The sequence below is a fragment of the Squalius cephalus genome, assembly GCF_949319135.1.
Source record: "Squalius cephalus genome assembly, chromosome: 3".
Lineage (NCBI taxonomy): Eukaryota > Metazoa > Chordata > Actinopteri > Cypriniformes > Leuciscidae > Squalius > Squalius cephalus.
In genome coordinates, this window is record NC_137124.1 from 19929504 (window position 1) to 19950445 (window position 20942).

Sequence of the window (20942 nt, forward strand, 5' to 3'; positions counted from 1 at the left end):
GTTACAGAAAAGTAAAAAGCACAGCAAGCAATACTGAAATACTACCCTGCCAAGTTAACTAGTTTACCAGCCACTTATCATTATTCATTTTTGTATTCCAGAGTTGTCATAATCACATTAGCCAACAATTCATTAACTAAAATGCAGAAACCATGGAGGATGGATGCTATTAAGCATTAAGAACTCCTCCCTTTCTCTGTAATATTGTTTCTTCATCAGTTCCTGCTAACCAAAATCAGCCAACAGCCTATGTGTCAGGTAAAACTTTCCTTTATTCATTCTTGCCTACAAGCTCATTATTCATGTTTGAAAGGGTTTATTTTCTTTGTTTGATTTGTGTTGTTTGAAATATTATTGTTAAATGATGTTTGGAATATTATCTAACCTTTATGATATTATTATAGTTTTATAGATATTATAAATAGAAAGTCAATATGTTTTCTGTGGGGGAAAAATATATATATATACTAGCAACAGACCAGATTTGTATTATTATCAAAAAATAAATGCATAGAATATATTATTTTTATTCCATTCCATTTCTGATTTTGGCAAGCAGCATTTTTGCATTTTACACCCAGCATTTAATTTCTGGGTTTAATTTCTAAAGCAGCATTATAGTTACATTTATGAAATTTAGGCTTAGGGTTAACCCATGTTTATGAGTGATTATTGAGGAAAGCATTGTCAATTATTTTCTATACTGCCTGTTAGTTTCTAGTAGCCTATAGCAATGTAGCAAATTCTAGTCATGTGTTTCAGCACAAAAGGAGTGTCACTTTCACAAAAATTGACAGGACGGAGAGCACTCTACACCACAACATACAATTAAGGTATGCTTATATATTTTATTTTGCATAAAAATAATAAAATTTAGATATTTAATCGCAAGTGATTCACTGTATGTGTAAGGGTGTGTTTCTTTTTTATTAGCCAAAATTAGCTATCAAGTGTCTTATTTTGCCAATGTAATTAATGTATGTAATATGTTACATGAGCTTACAATACAGCATAAAACTTAAATGAATAAAGTCAAATAGATGAGTTTGAATCGAAAACAGATTTGTTTTCATTTCAGTTTGAACATCCTAATTTACAGAACATGGCCTACCCTGAAACCGCAACCAAGATGTCACTCCAGTTAGAAGTAAACGATTTCAATTGGTTACTGGGGGACTTCAATTGGACATTTGTGAAGAATGTTTTCTGTGTGTCTTCATCTGAAATGATGGCTATATGGATTATTTTCTCCATTGAGTTTCTTGTCATGTCTCTGGCACTCTACGGATTGTGCTGTCTGCTTAGGTCTGACAATACGGTTCCTGTATTTGTCTTAAACCTTTTTGTTTGTGATATCATTCAGATTTGTGTCAAGCCTGTTGTGCATGTTTGTACACTGAATGTTCTAGTCTTTTTTGTCTTTTATGTTTATGTCATGAGCGTAAAAGTTAATATTGGCTTCATGGTCTGTATCTCTATGGAAAGATACATAATGATCAAATACCCTGTTTGGTACAGACTTCATCATACTTGTAAAAATTCTGTTCTGATATGCTTGATAGTTTGGGCAATATCATGTGGATATATGGTGATTGATGTGTTTATTGTACTTACAGGCTATGTGGAATTTGCATTTCTTCTAAATGTATTTCTTTTTTTGCTGCCTTATCCACTGGTTGTGTTTTCCTTTGTGGGTTCATGGAGGGCTCTCTCTCATTCAGTCGCAGTCACCCCTGATGAACAGAAGAGGATTTTGAGGATTCTGGCTCTTGTGCTTTTCAATTACACTGTGTTGTTTCTGCCAACCATTGTTCAAAACGGAATTTTTGCAATGTCCTTTAAGAGCGGAATAAGTGCTTATTATGATGGTTTTCGTTCAGTGTCAGGAATCATGTTGTATTTAAATCCACTCGCTGACTTTTTGCTCTATGTTTTCATAAGGAAGGATGCTAATAGCATGCTAAGATATTTGTGTTGTAAGAAGCTAGATGAAAATCAAGTGTAGCCCTTCTATTCTCCAATTCGGAAACTGCCATGTTAAGTTATTGTGTTTTTTGTAGGGATCTACAAAATCATTTTACTATTAGACCACAAATGGCAATTAACTAAATATAAAGTTTCATTTGAGTCATTGAACAGTATCAAGGACAGAACAGGAAGCTATTTATTGCATTTTAACCACTTTACGGAGTCCTCATCATTACTCACATTTGAAATGCAACAACATATCTGTCAATCCCTCTGAGTTTAAGTGATTTCAGGAAATGCATGGTCAAACGTTAATCTGATTGCATGATCATATGATAAAAACGCAGAGCTCCTCCCTCTCTATGTTGTTTCTTCATCAGTTACTTTCCACCATAATCAACCAGCAGCAGCTGTAGGTAAACCCTTTTCTTTGCTCTTTAGAGTTATTTTTCATTGTCTTGGGAAATATTTGTTAGAATATTAATCTTGCTTTGAATTAATTGTGTATTAAAATGTATTCACATGTAATTTTACTAGGCAATGATTTTACTATGTTTTAAAAAAGGATATTAACAGACTAGCCTTTGGGAATATAAATATTTTATGTACTGTCAAGAATGAATAAATGAATGAATGAGATCTGATTCTATAATGACAATGTAGCAAAATTCTGTATTTCAGCTCAATAGGAGTGTCACTTTCACAAAAGCTGATAGGACAAAGTGAAATAATCACCATAGAAAAAACAAGGTATGTTTGGACATGTTTCTTGTGCTCTATAAATTTAAATGGCAAGTTTAATTAGCAATTTACAGTGAACTTTCATATTCCATGCTTATAATGAGAAGATTCAATGATGAATACATATATCTCTTTGTGCACTTTTATAATGCTGCTGAAGCCTTTTTGTGTTGTGTAGGAGTGAAGCTATACTCTAATCTGTTTCACACTTTTTTATTATCAGTAAAATCACTATTGAAATTGATCTTCATGTAACATGTCTACACAAAACTTCCTGTTGAAATCTGCACATTTTTTTGACTACATTTTGTCTTTTTCTGACATAAAGAACTGAATAATGAAACATGTTAAACTATAGCTGACAATGATATTTGTAAAGGTGGACTTTGATGGCATTCATCTGTGGACTGGTGTTAATTTCACAAAATTGTTTTTCCTTAACAGATCAAATTCAAAAATCCAAAATCACTTGTTTTTGTGAGTTGAACATCCAGAGCCCATCCAAGACACAGAAAATGGTTTATACTGGAACATCAACCAATAGTACTTCCCAACTGGAAATAAGCCAATTTTCATGGGAATTTTATGATTTTAAGTGGACATATCTGGAAAGGGTGTTTTGTGTCCCCCCAGTTGAAGCTGTGGTAATCTGGATTATTTTCTCCATTGAGTTTCTTGTCATGTCTCTGGCACTCTATGGATTGTGCTGTCTGACCAGATCTAACCATACTGTTCCCGTTTTTGTCATAAACCTCTTCATCTCTGATGTCATTGAGATTTGTGTCAGACCCATCATGAATTTTTGTTTATTCAATGTTATAATTCTACTTTTCTTCTACATTTATTTCATGAGCATAATAGCTAATATTGGCTTCATGGTCTGTATCTCTTTGGAAAGATACATAATGATCAAATACCCTGTTTGGTACAGACTTCATCATACTTGTAAAAATTCTGTTCTGATATGCTTGATAGTTTGGGCAATATCATGTGGATATATGGTGATTGATGTGATTATTGTACTTACAGGCTATGTGGAATTTGCATTTCTTCTAAATGTATTTATTCTTTTGCTGCCTTATCCACTGGTTGTGTTTTCCTTTGTGGGTTCGTGGAGGGCTCTCTCTCATTCAGTCGCAGTCACCCCTGATGAACAGAAGAGGATTTTGAAGATTCTGGCTCTTGTGCTTTTCAATTACACTGTGTTGTTTCTGCCAGCCATTGTTCAGAGCATAATTTTGTCACTATCCTTTGAGCATGGTCTTTATGATAATTTATTCACAGTGTCAGGGATCCTAGTATACTTAAATCCTCTCGCTGACTCTTTGCTGTATGTTTTCATAAGGAAAGATGCTAAAAGCATGCTTAGATGCTTGTGCTGTGAAAAGCTATATGAGAACCAGACACAGATAGAAGACTCCTCCAATTCTAGGAGAGAAGTACAAATCAATGTCCAAACATACAGAGAAAATACCGTACTCTGAGTGAGTTTCATTAATCGGCAGTTTTGTCGAAACAAATGTAATATGGACTTTTTGTAGCCTATAATTTGCCTATAATTTGCTATAGGCCTAAATAGATTCTGCACTGGCATACATCATCTATACATATATATACAATAATAATCTTCTATTATATAGATTTCTCTGTATAAATTGTATCCTTAACCTACTACCCATTGTGTTATAAAAACAATAAGTGAACATTTATATTCCACTCAATTTGTCTTCATTAAAAGCCGATTAAATTTGTGGCTTACAAACTAATTGTTAGCATCTGTCTTTTTTTAAATGAGAAATAAGCCTAAAATATATTTGGGAAGCGTTATCTTTGAATTTGTAATCTTTTCTAATATTTTCTGCACTGACCTACTGCGAAAAAACTACTGCGTCTTTTACTCTACTTTGTTAATCTATAGACCTTATTCAAAGCAGCGCCATGACACAAGCGAGGGATAGACCAGATAGTACATGTACATCACGGAGACGTCTATTTGATGTGCGTGTTTACATCTGGAAGACGTATTTTTAAGAGTGTTTGCTCACCTGCAATACGTCTATAGGACGTTTCCTGTCAGATGTCAAATAGACGTTTAGAAGATGTCTTTAAGATGTAATGATTTAGAATGATGTTAAACTGACATCTTAAAGACATACGCTATCTGGGAGTGTTTTCAAAGGCATCCGCTGTAAAAAGCTGTATAGTGCTCATATCTTATCTCATATTGTCTGGGTTTCTCGTAAAGATATTTTGCAGTGTTTCGTAAGCAGAACAATTAAAAAACACCTTAAATAACAGGGCAACCCACTGAAGAGATGTACGTCTATCCCTCACAGTGCACATTATTGTACATACTGCACATAACATTATAGCACAGTTTTTCCCCTGAATAATTTCCTCTCTCTGCTCTGGTTTTGGTAGAATACCTAAACACTTAAAGTACTAGCAGAGGTAGATTCACGGTTTCTTCACGATTCAGTAGCTGAGTGTATGCTAGCTGCCACCTGCCTGCCAACGGAAGATTCAACCTCTTTTACCGTCTATGGATTCAACTGCTGCCTCTTGCACGCCTTGTACGAGCAAACAAAGTGGGTGTCGCGCAGCTCGCGCTGGTGGTGTCGCGGCCGGTCTCTATGGAAACCAGGCAAACTTCACGAGCTGTTTCAGCATACTAACGGAAGTTTACCGTTTGGGCGGTGGGTGCGTTCATATATTTCTTTAATTTTGGTTTATATTGTTTATCATTTCGAAATGCAGACAGAAATGACTAAACTATCAACAACACTGAACGGGGAGGAAGGAACATGGGTTGAATCTGAAGAAAAAGACACGAGTGAAGGTGTTGTGTCTTTCGCTCCAGGTAACGTTAACTTAGGCTAACGTTACCTTCTGAATGTGAACATTCAACGACCATCATCAAAATAACAGACTTATCAAAAACAACAACAGCAAATATCAACCGTAAATCATTTTGGAAATAGTGCAATGTTATCGTTAAGTCCTGTTCTCTCCAGGTTAACGTTATATCCCAGCTGCTTTTTTAGTTAACATTACATTTTCATCAAAAATCTAATATTTAACCCTTTGCATCATTTTATACTCAACCCTGTTACTACATTATTTCACATTCCTTAAAATGTTGAACAGGCTAAACATTCCCTGTTAAGTGCCTCCTTTTACTGATCATTTCTTGAAAAAAGAAAAAAACTTTAAAAAATATTGTAATGTCCTATTTTGTATCCTTTTGTGGAAAATATCAAACAGTAATATCAATTTCTTTCAAAGGTCAGGAGTCTCAGAGTGGAGCTGCTGATGGGGCAAAGGTTAATGGTGATACTATAGAGCTGGTAAGTCCCGCCCATCCGTAAAACCCCACTGGACCTCTAGGATGAAAAATCGTCAATGCAAGTGAATGTGAGAAAATAATTATTTTCTGGTCCCGTTTGAATTGTGCCATGAATGTGAACATATGTTGTCTGTGAATTTTTTATATAATTTTTCGTGTAAAGAATGCTACAATTTAGCGGGTAGAAGTTTGATACGGTTAGACTTTGTGTGAGAGCACTTTGTGGACTACAACTCTTCGCTGCTTTCAGACGGGAATCTGAAGAAAGAACAGCCCATTTGGTTTGAATGGTGACATTTTGGGTACAAAACACACAGGCATCTCGATCTGTCTACATAGATTATCGCAGCATTAGCACCGTGATTTGACAAGTGGAGGGAAAATGTGTTATGGGGTGACGTCACATAGGCGACATGTAGTCTTTCTCGTTATGTCTTTTCCACAACTGCTAGCCAAAGAATCATACAATATACTGTCAAACTCGTAACATGAAAAATTATATTAAAAATTCACAGACAACATATGTTCACATTCATGGCACAATTCAAACGGGACCAGAAAATAATTATTTTCTCACATTCACTTGCATTGACGATTTTTCAACCTAGAGGTCCAGTGGGGTTTTACGGATGGGCGGGACTTACCAGCTCTATAGAGACCAAAGCGTCAGAGAGCAGAACAATGTCTTCAGGTCCCAGGTGATGAAGTGCAAATGACCTATATGATATTTGCTCAGAGTGAAATCGGTTGTTGTCTGAGAAGAACTAATACTGAATGATTTTACTTGTATCTTTCGGGATTACCAAAGAGTTTTTAAGGGAGCATTGCAAGAAATACAAACTGTACCTGACGCCAAGGCTGAATGACACTCTTTATCTTCACTTTAAAGGTTTGAAATTGCTTGTGCAGAAGAGGCTACTTCAATGTTGCATCTTTGTTTTTTGTTTGTTTTTTAGCTCTTTATACAAAGTTTTCAATTCTGCATTGTAGGTTTTTCTTGTATTGAGGGTTTGGAGGACTATACCGGCCTGCGCTGCCTATGGCTGCAATGTAATGGCATTCAGAAGATTGAGAATCTGGAGAATCAGACAGAGCTTCGCTGTCTGTTTCTCCATCAAAACCTCATTCATACTCTGGAAAACCTGGAACCACTCAGCAAGCTTTGCACACTGAATGTCTCAAACAATTATATCAAAGTCATTGAGAACATATGTGAGTAGCCTACACAAAAGTGAACATGGTAACAAAATAATGATTTTTTTTTCTCTGTTCTTTAATATACCTTAAAGTCACTCATAAAGTTCACCTTTGGTTTTTCAGCCTGCTTGAGTGAGCTGTCCACGCTGCAGATCTCCCATAACACACTGGAGAATGTGTGTGACATGGAGGAGCTGTCACACTGTCCATCCATCAGTGTTCTTGATCTGTCTCACAACCGCATCAGAGATCCAGCTCTCATCAGTGTTCTAGAGAGAATGCCTGACTTGGTAAAAACACTATATCTCTTCCGTCATATTCATGATCAGATATGCCTACTTCTATCTGTGGACTGAACTGCTAGGAGTTAATGCTTGTTTTGTTTGTTTTTTGTCCGCAGGTGTTAAATCTAATGGGTAATGAGGTCATCAAAAAAATCCCAAACTACAGGAAGACTCTGATTTTGCATCTAAAGCAGCTGACCTATCTAGATGACCGGCCTGTGTTTCCAAAAGACAGGTTAGCAGCAGTGTTTTCTGTGCTGAAGTCCTATAGCATTAATTGTGTGACTGGCATTGCCAGTTTGGAGACGAATAGACACCACAAAGCTAGTCTTTGTTACTATTTAGAGGCTACGGTTGAAACTTTTGTATAATTATTGAAGTTTGCTTTGATTCACAGAGCATGTGCAGAGGCATGGGCTGCTGGTGGTCTGGAAGGTGAACGAAAAGAAAGAGAAATGTGGCAAACGAGAGAAAGAAGGAAGATCCAGGAAAGTTTGGATGCAATGACTGCTATCAAAGAGAACGCACTGAAACGACGGGAGGGTCGAGAGCATTTGGAGAATGGTAAACACACAATCCGTTCACTTATACACTGGCGTTAAAAAGTTTGGGGTCAGTAATATTTTTATTTTTTAATACTTTTACTCAGCATAGTGGGTTCGTGGAGAGCTCTCTCTCATTCAGTCGCAGTCACCCCTGATGAACAGAAGAGGATTTTGAGGATTCTGGCTCTTTTGCTTTTCAATTACACTGTTGTTTCTGCCAACCATTGTTCAAAATGGAATTTTCGCAATGTCCTTTAAGAGCGGAATAAGTGCTTATTATGATGGTTTTCGTTCAGTGTCAGGAATCATGTTGTATTTAAATCCACTCGCTGACTCTTTGCTCTATGTTTTCATAAGGAAGGATGCTAATAGCATGCTAAGATATTTGTGTTGTAAGAAGCTACATGAAAATCAAGTGTAGCCCTTCTATTCTCCAATTCAGAAACTGCCATGTTAAGTTACTGTGTTTTTTTGTAGGGCTCTACAAAATCATTTTATTATTAGATCACAAGTGGCAATTAACTAAATGTGTATAAAGTTTCATTTGAGTCACTGAACAGTATCAAGGACAGACCAGGAAGCTATTTATTGCATTTTAACTACTTTACCGAGTCCTCATCATTACTCACATTTGAAATGCAACAACATATCTGTCAATCCCTCTGAGTTTAAGTGATTTCAGGAAATGCATGGTCAAACGTTAATCTGATTGCATGATCATATGATAAAAACGCAGAGCTCCTCCCTCTCTATGTTGTTTCTTCATCAGTTACTTTCCACCATAATCAACCAGCAGCAGCTGTAGGTAAACCCTTTTCTTTGCTCTTTAGAGACATTTTTCATTGTCTTGGGAAATATTTGTTAGAATATTAATCTTGCTTTGAATTAATTGTGTATTAAAATGTATTCACATGTAATTTTACTAGGCAATGATTTTATTAAAAGTTTTGTAAAAGTATATTAACAGACTAGCCTTTGGGAATATAAATATTTTATGTAGGCTACTGTCAAGAATGAATAAATGAATGAATGAGATCTGATTCTATAATGACAATGTAGCAAAATTCTGTATTTCAGCTCAATAGGAGTGTCACTTTCACAAAATCTGATAGGACAAAGTGAAATAATCACCATAGAAAAAACAAGGTATGTTTGGACATGTTTCTTGTGCTCTATAAATTTAAATGGCAAGTTTAATTAGCAATTTACAGTGAACTTTCATATTCCATGCTTATAATGAGAAGATTCAATGATGAATACATATATCTCTTTGTGCACTTTTATAATGCTGCTGAAGCCTTTTTGTGTTGTGTAGGAGTGAAGCTATACTCTAATCTGTTTCACACTTTTTTATTATCAGTAAAATCTCTATTGAAATTGATATTCATGTAACATGTCTACACACAACTTCTTGCTGAAATTTGCAATTTTTTTGATTACATTTCTATTATTTTTTGTCTTTTTCTGACATAAAGAACTGAATAATGAAACATGTTAAACTATAGCTGACAATGATATTTGTAAAGGTGGACTTTGATGGCATTCATCTGTGGACTGGTGTTAATTTCACAAAATTGTTTTTCCTTAACAGATCAAATTCAAAAATCCAAAATCACTTGTTTTTGTGAGTTGAACATCCAGAGCCCATCCAAGACACAGAAAATGGTTTATACTGGTACATCAACCAATAGTACTTCCCAACTGGAAATAAGCCAATTTTCATGGGAATTTGATGATTTTCAATGGACATATCTGGAAAAGGTGTTTTGTGTCCCCCCAGTTGAAGCTGTGGTAATCTGGATTATTTTCTCCATTGAGTTTCTTGTCATGTCTCTGGCACTCTATGGATTGTGCTGTCTGACCAGATCTAACCATACTGTTCCCGTTTTTGTCATAAACCTCTTCATCTCTGATGTCATTGAGATTTGTGTCAGACCCATCATGAATTTTTGTTTATTCAATGTTATAATTCTACTTGTCTTCTACATTTATTTCATGAGCATAATAGCTAATATTGGCTTCATGGTCTGTATCTCTTTGGAAAGATACATACTGATCAAATACCCTGTTTGGTACAGACTTCATCATACTTGTAAAAATTCTGTTCTGATATGCTTGATAGTTTGGGCAATATCATGTGGATATATGGTGATTGATGTGTTTATTGTACTTACAGGCTATGTGGAATTTGCATTTCTTCTAAATGTATTTATTCATTTGCTGCCTTATCCACTGGTTGTGTTTTCCTTCGTGGGTTCCTGGAGAGCTCTCTCTCATTCAGTCGCAGTCACCCCTGATGAACAGAAGAGGATTTTGAGGATTCTGGCTCTTTTGCTTTTCAATTACACTGTGTTGTTTCTGCCAACCATTGTTCAAAATGGAATTTTCGCAATGTCCTTTAAGAGTGGAATAAGTGGTTATTATGATTGTTTTCGTTCCGTGTCAGGAATCATGTTGTATTTAAATCCACTCGCTGACTCTTTGCTCTATGTTTTCATTAGGAAGGATGCTAATAGCATGCTAAGATATTTGTGTTGTAAGAAGCTACATGAAAATCAAGTGTAGCCCTTCTATTCTCCAATTCAGAAACTGCCATGTTAAGTTATTGTGTTTTTTGTAGGGATCTACAAAACCATTTTACTATTAGATCACAAATGGCAATTAACTAAATGTGTATAAAGTTTCATTTGAGTCACTGAACAGTATCAAGGACAGACCAGGAAGCTATTTATTGCATTTTAACTACTTTACCGAGTCCTCATCATTACTCACATTTGAAATGCAACAACATATCTGTCAATCCCTCTGAGTTTAAGTGATTTCAGGAAATGCATGGTCAAACGTTAATCTGATTGCATGATCATATGATAAAAACGCAGAGCTCCTCCCTCTCTATGTTGTTTCTTCATCAGTTACTTTCCACCATAATCAACCAGCAGCAGCTGTAGGTAAACCCTTTTCTTTGCTCTTTAGAGTTATTTTTCATTGTCTTGGGAAATATTTGTTAGAATATTAATCTTGCTTTGAATTAATTGTGTATTAAAATGTATTCACATGTAATTTTACTAGGCAATGATTTTATTAAAAGTTTTGTAAAAGTATATTAACAGACTAGCCTTTGGGAATATAAATATTTTATGTAGGCTACTGTCAAGAATGAATAAATGAATGAATGAGATCTGATTCTATAATGAGAATGTAGCAAAATTCTGTATTTCAGCTCAATAGGAGTGTCACTTTCACAAAAGCTGATAGGACAAAGTGAAATAATCACCATAGAAAAAACAAGGTATGTTTGGACATGTTTCTTGTGCTCTATAAATTTAAATGGCAAGTTTAATTAGCAATTTACAGTGAACTTTCATATTCCATGCTTATAATGAGAAGATTCAATGATGAATACATATATCTCTTTGTGCACTTTTATAATGCTGCTGAAGCCTTTTTGTGTTGTGTAGGAGTGAAGCTATACTCTAATCTGTTTCACACTTTTTTATTATCAGTAAAATCTCTATTGAAATTGATATTAATGTAACATGTCTACACACAACTTCTTGCTGAAATTTGCAATTTTTTTGAATACATTTCTATTATTTTTTGTCTTTTTCTGACATAAAGAACTGAATAAGGAAACATGTTAAACTATAGCTGACAATGATATTTGTAAAGGTGGACTTTGATGGCATTCATCTGTGGACTGGTGTTAATTTCACAAAATTGTTTTTCCTTAACAGATCAAATTCAAAAATCCAAAATCACTTGTTTTTGTGAGTTGAACATCCAGAGCCCATCCAAGACACAGAAAATGGTTTATACTGGTACATCAACCAATAGTACTTTCCAACTGGAAATAAGCCAATTTCCATGGGAATTTGATGATTTTCAATGGACATATCTGGAAAAGGTGTTTTGTGTCCCCCCAGTTGAAGCTGTGGTAATCTGGATTATTTTCTCCATTGAGTTTCTTGTCATGTCTCTGGCACTCTATGGATTGTGCTGTCTGACCAGATCTAACCATACTGTTCCCGTTTTTGTCATAAACCTCTTCATCTCTGATGTCATTGAGATTTGTGTCAGACCCATCTTGAATTTTTGTTTATTCAATGTTATAATTCTACTTGTCTTCTACATTTATTTCATGAGCATAATAGCTAATATTGGCTTCATGGTCTGTATCTCTTTGGAAAGATACATAATGATCAAATACCCTGTTTGGTACAGACTTCATCATACTTGTAAAAATTCTGTTCTGATATGCTTGATAGTTTGGGCAATATCATGTGGATATATGGTGATTGATGTGTTTATTGTACTTACAGGCTATGTGGAATTTGCATTTCTTCTAAATGTTATTCTTTTTTTGCTGCCTTATCCACTGGTTGTGTTTTCCTTTGTGGGTTCGTGGAGGGCTCTCTCTCATTCAGTCGCAGTCACCCCTGATGAACAGAAGAGGATTTTGAAGATTCTGGCTCTTGTGCTTTTCAATTACACTGTGTTGTTTCTGCCAGCCATTGTTCAGAACATAATTTTGTCACTATCCTTTGAGCATGGTCTTTATGATAATTTATTCACAGTGGTAGGGATCCTAGTATACTTAAATCCTCTCGCTGACTCTTTGCTGTATGTTTTCATAAGGAAAGATGCTAAAAGCATGCTTAGATGCTTGTGCTGTGAAAAGCTATGTGAGAACCAGACACAGATAGAAGACTCCTCCAATTCTAGGAGAGAAGTACAAATCAATGTCCAAACATACAGAGAAAATACCGTACTCTGAGTGAGTTTCATTAATCGGCAGTTTTGTTGAAACAAATGTAATATGGACTCTTATAAAAATGTAGCCTATTATTTGCTATAGGCCTAAATAGATTCTGCACTGGCATACATCATCTATACATATATTTACAATAATAATCTTCTATTATATAGATTTCTCTGTATAAATTGTATCCTTAACCTACTACTCATTGTGTTATAAAAACAATAAGTAAACATTTATATTCCACTCAATTTGTCTTCATTAAAATCCAGCCGATTAAATGTGTGGCTTAAAAACTAATTGTTAGCATCTGTCTTTTTTAAAACGGAAAATAGGCCTAAATTAGATTTGGGAAGCATTATCTTTGAATTTGTAATCTTTTCCTAATATTTTCTGCACTGACTGTGATGAAAAAAAAAAACAACGTCTTTTACCATCTCTACTTTGTTAGTCTATAGACCTTATTCAAAGCAGCGCGGCAGCGCTATGACACAAGCGAGGGATCGTCTTTTTAATGGCATCCGCTGTAAAAAGATGCATAGTGCTCCTATCTTACACAGCTCATATTGTCTGGGTATCTCGGAAAGATATTTTGCAGCGTTTCGTAAGCAGGACAATTAAAAAAACACCTTAAATAACAGGGCAACCCACTGAAGAGATGTAAGTTATGTCTATCCCTCACATTGCACATTATTGTAGCACTACATAACTTACTGCACATAACATTATAGCACAGTATTTCCCCTGAATAATTTCCTCTCTCTGCTCTGGTTTTGGTAGAATACTTAAACACTTTAAGTGTACTTTAAACACTTAAAGTACCAGCAGAGGTAGATCCATAGACAGTATATCCATAGACAGTATAAGAAGGGGTAGATCACGGTTTCTTCACGATTCAGTAGCTGAGTGTATGCTAGCTGCCACCCATAGGCTGCCACCTGCCTGCCAAAGGAAGATTCAACTGCTGCCTCTTTCACGAGCAAACAAAGCGGGTGTCGCGCTGGTGTCGCGGCCGGTCTCTATGGAAACCAGGCAAACTTCACGAGCTGTTTCAGCATACTAACGTAAGTTTACAGTTGGTCGGTGGGTGCGTTCATATATTTCTTTAATTTGGTTTATATTGTTTATCATTTCGAAATGCAGACAGAAATGACTAAACTATCAACAACACTGAACGGGGAGGAAGGAACATGGGTTGAATCTGAAGAAAAAGACACGAGTGAAGGTGTTGTGTCTTTCGCTCCAGGTAACGTTAACTTAGGCTACCTTCTGAATGTGAACATTCAACGACCATCATCAAAATAACAGACTTATCAAAAACAACAACAGCAAATATCAACCGTAAATCATTTAGGAAATAGTGCAATGTTATCGTTAAGTCCTGTTCTCTCCAGGTTAACGTTATATCCCAGCTGCTTTTTTAGTTAACATTACATTTTCATCAAAAATCTAATATTTAACCCTTTCCATCATTTTATACTCAACCCTGTTACTACATTATTTCACATTCCTTAAAATGTTGAACAAGCTAAACATTCCCTGTTAAGTGCCTCCTTTTACTGATCATTTCTTGAAAAAAGAAAAAAACTTAAAAAAAAATGTAATGTCCTATTTTGTATCCTTTTGTGGAAAATATCAAACAGTAATAACAATTTCTTTCAAAGGTCAGGAGTCTCAGAGTGGAGCTGCTGATGGGGCAAAGGTTAATGGTGATACAATAGAGACCAAAGCGTCAGAGAGCAGAACAATGTCTTCAGGTCCCAGGTGATGAAGTGCAAATGACCTATATGATATTTGCTCAGAGTGAAATCGGTTGTTGTCTGAGAAGAACTAATACTGAATGATTTTACTTGTATCTTTCAAGAATTACCAAAGAGTTTTTAAGGGAGCAATGCAAGAAACACAAACTGTACCTGACGCCAAGGCTGAATGACACTCTTTATCTTCACTTTAAAGGTTTGAAATTGCTTGTGCAGAAGAGGCTACTTCAATGTTGCATCTTTGTTTTTTGTTTGTTTTGTTTGTTTTTTAGCTCTTTATACAAAGTTTTCAATTCTGCATTGTAGGTTTTTCTTGTATTGAGGGTTTGGAGGACTATACCGGCCTGCGCTGCCTATGGCTGGAATGTAATGGCATTCGGAAGATTGAGAATCTGGAGAATCAGACAGAGCTTCGCTGTCTGTTTCTCCATCAAAACCTCATTCATACTCTGGAAAACCTGGAACCACTCAGCAAGCTTTGCACACTGAATGTCTCAAACAATTATATCAAAGTCATTGAGAACATATGTGAGTACACAAAAGTGAACATGGTAACAAAATAATGTATTTTTTGTTCCCTGTTCTTTAATATACCTTAAAGTCACTCATAAAGTTCATCTTTGGTTTTTCAGCCTGCTTGAGTGAGCTGTCCACGCTGCAGATCTCCCATAACACACTGGAGAATGTGTGTGACATGGAGGAGCTGTCACACTGTCCATCCATCAGTGTTCTTGATCTGTCTCACAACCGCATCAGAGATCCAGCTCTCATCAGTGTTCTAGAGAGAATGCCTGACTTGGTAAAAACACTATATCTCTTCCGTCATATTCATGATCAGATATGCCTACTTCTATCTGTGGACTGAACTGCTAGGAGTTAATGCTTGTTTTGTTTGTTTTTTGTCAGCGGGTGTTAAATCTAATGGGTAATGAGGTCATCAAAAAAATCCCAAACTACAGGAAGACTCTGATTTTGCATCTAAAGCAGCTGACCTATCTAGATGACCGGCCTGTGTTTCCAAAAGACAGGTTAGCAGCAGTGTTTTCTGTGCTGAAGTCCTATAGCATTAATTGTGTGACTGGCATTGCCAGTTTGGAGACGAATAGACACCACAAAGCTAGTCTTTGTTACTATTTAGAGGCTACGGTTGAAACTTTTGTATAATTATTGAAGTTTGCTTTGATTCACAGAGCATGTGCAGAGGCATGGGCTGCTGGTGGTCTGGAAGGTGAACGAAAAGAAAGAGAAATGTGGCAAACGAGAGAAAGAAGGAAGATCCAGGAAAGTTTGGATGCAATGACTGCTATCAAAGAGAACGCACTGAAACGACGGGAGGGTCGAGAGCATTTGGAGAATGGTAAACACACAATCCGTTCACTTATACACTGGCGTTAAAAAGTTTGGGGTCAGTAAGATTTTTATTTTTTAATACTTTTATTCAGCAAAGATGCATTCAATCGTTCAAAAATGACAATAAAGACTTTTACATTGTGACAAAAGATCCATCAAAGAATCTGGAAAAAAGTATCCGTTTTCCACAAAAATATTAAGCAGCACAACCGTTCAACCTTGATAATAAAAAGAAATGTTACTTGAGGACCAAATCTGTATATTAGATTGATTTCTGAAGGATCATGTGACCCTGAAGACTGGAGTAATGGTGCTGAAAATGTATCTTTTCTATCACAGAAAAAAAAAACATTTTAATTATTTTAAAATGTAATAATATTTCACAATATCACTCTTTTTACAGTATTTGTGTTTAAATGTTTGTATAAAAATGATCATAAGTGAGCATAGGAGACTAACCCAACCCCAGACTTTTGAACAATACTGTATACAGTGTAAACACTCATATTTTCTCGTCTTCTATATATCTGACATACAGCATCATTAAAAGCTTACCGTTTACCCTCAGGAATCATAGAGCCTCCCATTTCTGTTATTGAGGATCAGAGCCCTCAAAACGAAACACCAGATATTGCACCTGCAGAGAGAGACAATTCAAAAACAGCACAGGAGCAAACTGATCCATCAGCATCAGAGACACACCACAATTGCCAGTCTGCATCTGATGAGGAACAGATTATCCAAACAACACTTGATCAAAATCATTCCAACCAGACAAAATCAGAGAGACAGCAAACAGGTTTAGAACAGATTTTCCATCCATCATTTGACCAGGAACAGACTGGTCAATCAGCAACTTTGGGATTGAAGACTAAAGAGGAGAAGTGCCAAAAAATGCTAGCGCAATACCAAGGCACAAAACCTTCTCAGTCGCATCACAGCGGTTCAGCCGCAGGTCCTGGTGCTCTCATCACTGAACTGATCTCTGAGGATGAAATAGAGACTATCGTCCTGTCAGAGAGACCAGCATTAACAATTGATGTGAGTCCTTACACCATTGCTCACATCATTATAATTTACATTTGTTTTTACAAGAAATTGCATGATTTAGAATTTCTTTGCAATGTATATTTGATTTATACAGAAATGTTCCATAGTGTTTCACTACTAACAACATTTTCTGCTTCTCCCAAGGATCTTCCAGACCTTGAAGATGAAGAAACTAGCCTGATACTCCAAGCAACATCACAGGTAAGAACAGGGTTAAAAAAAGAGAGCATATATAATTAGCATGTTATTTAAAGAGTTGATGAAAAATCACATTTTATTGGAAAGTTGTGGAGATTTACATTTTTAAATGTTACATTTTTCAGAGTGTCGTCCGTCCAAAGATTCAGGTCGTCTCTGACGATGAAACAGAATCAGAAGCTGTTACAAGTTTGTATCACTGGCCTCAGTTAGACGCTGTGGCCCCTGACCAATCACAGCTGCTTTTTAGTGTCTCCACTAAAAGAACCTCAGTCAAGCGGCAGAGCCCTGACTGTATCAGTCAACTAGAGGCAGGGGATAACTTCCCCAAGACAGCAGAAACTAGAAAGATGATTCTAATTGAGGAGCTGGACTGAGTCTTTAAGGTTGAACTAATGGATGAAACTATATTGTAGTGTTTCCCAACCCTTCAGTCCCTTAGCACAAACCTTGGATGTGAATTTAAATTGGATGTCTGCCTGATATATAAAGGTGTTTAACTTTAAATGACAAAATCACATTAATAATTTCATTTAAAATAATAAAATATAAAGCCATTTTGCTTTTAAGTTTATTGCAGATATTATAAATGTATTTTGTTCAAACTTTTTTCTTTTTTTTTTACAATCTACATTAAATGATGTTCAAAACCATTCGATTTGAGAACAGAACATTAATGATTGCTATAGAAAAAATAGTTGTAAGAACCAGACTTATATTTTTGTCATAGCGAACATATCATTTGTCATGAATATCTCACCAAAGAGCTTACATATTAAATTCTGCATGAAGTCTATGCAGATAAGTGCCTGTAGCGCTGTCATTGGCATCAGTTCAGGTATGTAAATGGATAGGTTACATCCGAAGCAGCAGGAGAAGAGAGAAACATGTCAGGAGCAGCTCTTCACTGACTGAGTGGCTGACAGAACAGGCGAGTCCTCTGAGGGTTTCCTGATTGGTTTGGTCAGTGCTGGGAACCAGAGGTGTGGTTGCAGTCACAGCTTGAGTGCGACTCGCACACATGTCGTAGAGGTTCCCAGCAAATGCTGTTTTCCGGGACTCTGCCCTCAAAGATTCCCAAATTTCTGCTGCATCGCCACGGCAACCTGACAACACACCACTCACACACATCTGGAAGGCATCCCATGACCTGTAGATGTAAAAAAATAAATAAATAAAAAAGTGTTATGTAATAAGATAAAGAAAATGCTAGTTGTATTTAGTGGAGGTGTTTTTGCGTGTGCATGTGTCTCACTTGCAAATGGAGTTGATGTCCTGTGGGTTATCATTCATGGAGCTCACACTGTCACCCAGAGTGACCAGACAGTCAGCAAAGCCCCTGTATACAGCACTACATGAAGGCGTTACTGCTGCACTCAGCACAGAGGAACAGAGACCTGAGGAAAATAAAAGCAATTCTAATGATATGATAAAGAGGACATTTTGGTAGAACTTATGCACTGAAAAAAAAACTCAGGCCTGCAATGTTGGAGTCATAAACAATAAAGATTGGGTCTAATCCTCAGATTCATCTCTATGGCGTGATGAATCGGATCCCCAAGCAAAAGGAGGTGAATTAAATATTTGAATGCTATGATTGTGATGCAGCCTGAATCATAGTCACACCATGTTCGTTCGTTCATTGGCTAGAGGAGAACTGGCCCACAGACAGCCTGGTTTCAACCAAGGTTTTTTTTTTTCTACATTCTGTCATTCTGGCTTGCTTAGTTGGGGACACTAAATTTTCAACAATATTATTGATTTAACTGATGTGAGGCTATCGGATGGGAACTGAACTGAGCTGGACTATGATTTCACTGTTTTCTGCAGAACTGCTTTATAGATGAAATGAACTCATTTAATATTACAATTGAATTGAATCAACACTGAACTGACTTCAGCTGAACAATGACACTGTTTTCTTTAAGAGCTGCTGTAAAGCCAAAATGAACTCTGTTTGCATCATTAAATCGTTATTTTCCTGTTGATTACTGTTTTGAAACAATCCGTATTGTGTAAAGCGCTATAAAAAAAAAGGTGACTTGAATTGACTTGATTGTAAATGCACAATTATTATACTGGCATATATAGACAAAATGCTAAAATTGACGAAATATGTATATATGTACAGAGAGTATATGTGGCTACATGGCAACATTCTATTGCGTCAGATACTATATGTTATATATTCATGAGTGTCTACTTCTCTATACTGTTAGATGTTACCGTACGTCACATGGATTAATCTGAGGATTAGACCCAGAGCAAAAACAACATTTAATCTCACTGCAGAACAGCTCGAAAAGACAAATCTCCTCCATTTTTCCCTTTTCTCAACTCTAAACATTGTATGTTTATTTTAACAGAAATATAAATGATTCATACATTAAATAGTTAAGAAACATTAGATACATAAACTAAAACAATTCCTAAGCCTAAAGAAAGTGTCCAAGTCTTATTCTTTTTATGGTGTGTGTGTGTGTGTGTGTATATGTGTGACCATGGCCACTAATTTACATTAATTAAAAAAAAAAAGATAGAAGAATTTGAAAAGCATAGGCAAATAAATATTTATGCAGCATGCATGATTTTAAATGGATAAACCAAAAATATCTTATATTACATAAAATATCATATAAAATCACGCATAATGCACAATATATTGTAAAATATAAAAATAAAGTAATACTTTAAACTGTATATACACTGTAGCCTACACTGTTAAAAATAAATATTCTTTATTGGAATCTATAGTTTTACCTTTAACATCCATATAACCTTTCCATTGCACAAAAGGTTATTTATAGTGGTGAAAGGGTCATTAAAACATTTATAATCTTCCTCACAAAAAAAAGTTATTTTAAGAACTAATCAATAAAAGGTTCTTTGGGGAACCCAAAATAGTTCTTCTAAGGCATTGCTGCATTTATTTTTAAGAGTGTATGATAATTGTGAGACACATTATAACACTACACTAATGTATATAACATTATACACACACAAATAAAAATAGGCTTTTACTCACTGAGGCAGAATGAAATGAACAGCAGCAGATGCATTCCGTTGAACAGACAGAATTTTGAAATTAAGACGGCATACACTGGAACACCTTAACGTTTACACACTTTCACAAATCATCCAAACCTCCTTGAGGTGTCCCATTCACCTTCCTATTTCACAAAAGAGTTGCAACTTTGAAGCCAACTGTTGAGCCTGATGGATAAAGGGGGGTTGTGAAATCTGATTATTAAAAAGGGGGGAAGCTGTTGGATTAAAGATCATTTCCGGCTACAGCGTTCATCATATCAGAAAAGAAGAATATACCTCCTATGGCAATGGTTCGATATGGCTTGGATTATTAGTCTCTCTCTCTCTCTCTCTCTCTCTCTCTCTCTCTCTCTCTCAATCTCTCTCTCTCTCTCTCTCTCTCTCTCTCTCTATGTCTGTCTGTCACACTCACATAGCCTACACACACACACACACACACACACACACACACACACACACACACACACACACACATATATATATATACAAACAGATGGGAAAAAATTCCAGTAGGACTGGCTTTTTAATTCCAGCATGGCACTGTCTAATACACACTCAGGGGGCAAGCCTCTATTTGATTGACATGCTTGGATTATGTCATTGCATAAATCTAAGGGGAGAGGAGAATAAACACGGATTAGTATCTCTTATATAAAGCCATTACTATCAACTCCACTCTCATTTTCTCTGTTCCTGAAC

The 20942-nt window shown here is 36.0% G+C and overlaps 4 protein-coding genes across 9 annotated transcripts; 3 read left to right on the forward strand and 1 right to left on the reverse strand.

Annotated features, from left to right (window-relative positions):
• Positions 1-3557: 3557 nt before the first annotated feature.
• On the forward strand, positions 3558-4193 carry LOC307155246 (G-protein coupled receptor 4; the record flags this gene model as incomplete). Its single annotated transcript, XM_079865809.1, has 1 exon — positions 3558-4193. One exon carries the CDS (start codon positions 3558-3560, stop codon positions 4191-4193), a length of 636 nt encoding a protein of 211 aa, XP_079721935.1.
• Positions 4194-6829: 2636 nt separating this feature from the next.
• Positions 6830-11545, forward strand: LOC307155247 (dynein axonemal assembly factor 1-like; the record flags this gene model as incomplete). Its single annotated transcript, XM_079865810.1, has 7 exons — positions 6830-6944; positions 7046-7267; positions 7376-7542; positions 7653-7771; positions 7934-8100; positions 9862-10010; positions 11540-11545. The coding sequence occupies 7 exons, from the start codon at positions 6830-6832 to the stop codon at positions 11543-11545; spliced, it is 945 nt and encodes a 314-aa protein (XP_079721936.1).
• Positions 11546-13813: 2268 nt separating this feature from the next.
• Positions 13814-17572, forward strand: LOC307155581 (dynein axonemal assembly factor 1-like; the record flags this gene model as incomplete). 6 transcript variants are annotated; one of them, XM_079866330.1, is made up of 10 exons in its annotated part: positions 13814-13924; positions 14507-14601; positions 14702-14793; positions 14904-15125; positions 15230-15396; positions 15504-15625; positions 15788-15954; positions 16486-16988; positions 17142-17198; positions 17321-17572. In XM_079866330.1, exons 2-10 carry the CDS (start codon positions 14585-14587, stop codon positions 17570-17572), a joined length of 1599 nt encoding a protein of 532 aa, XP_079722456.1. In that variant the 5' UTR covers positions 13814-13924; positions 14507-14584. The 6 variants fall into 6 exon arrangements, with proteins under 6 accessions (XP_079722456.1, XP_079722455.1, XP_079722457.1 ...); XM_079866329.1 differs by having other exon boundaries at positions 13814-13920; positions 14502-14601; XM_079866331.1 differs by having other exon boundaries at positions 13814-13920.
• nrn1lb (neuritin 1-like b) lies at positions 16000-20760 on the reverse strand. The gene is made up of 3 exons (XM_079866334.1): positions 20221-20760; positions 18451-18592; positions 16000-18345 (listed from the first exon to the last, which is right to left on the reverse strand). Exons 1-3 carry the CDS (start codon positions 20252-20254, stop codon positions 18051-18053), a joined length of 471 nt encoding a protein of 156 aa, XP_079722460.1. The 5' UTR covers positions 20255-20760; the 3' UTR covers positions 16000-18050.
• Positions 20761-20942: the final 182 nt, after the last annotated feature.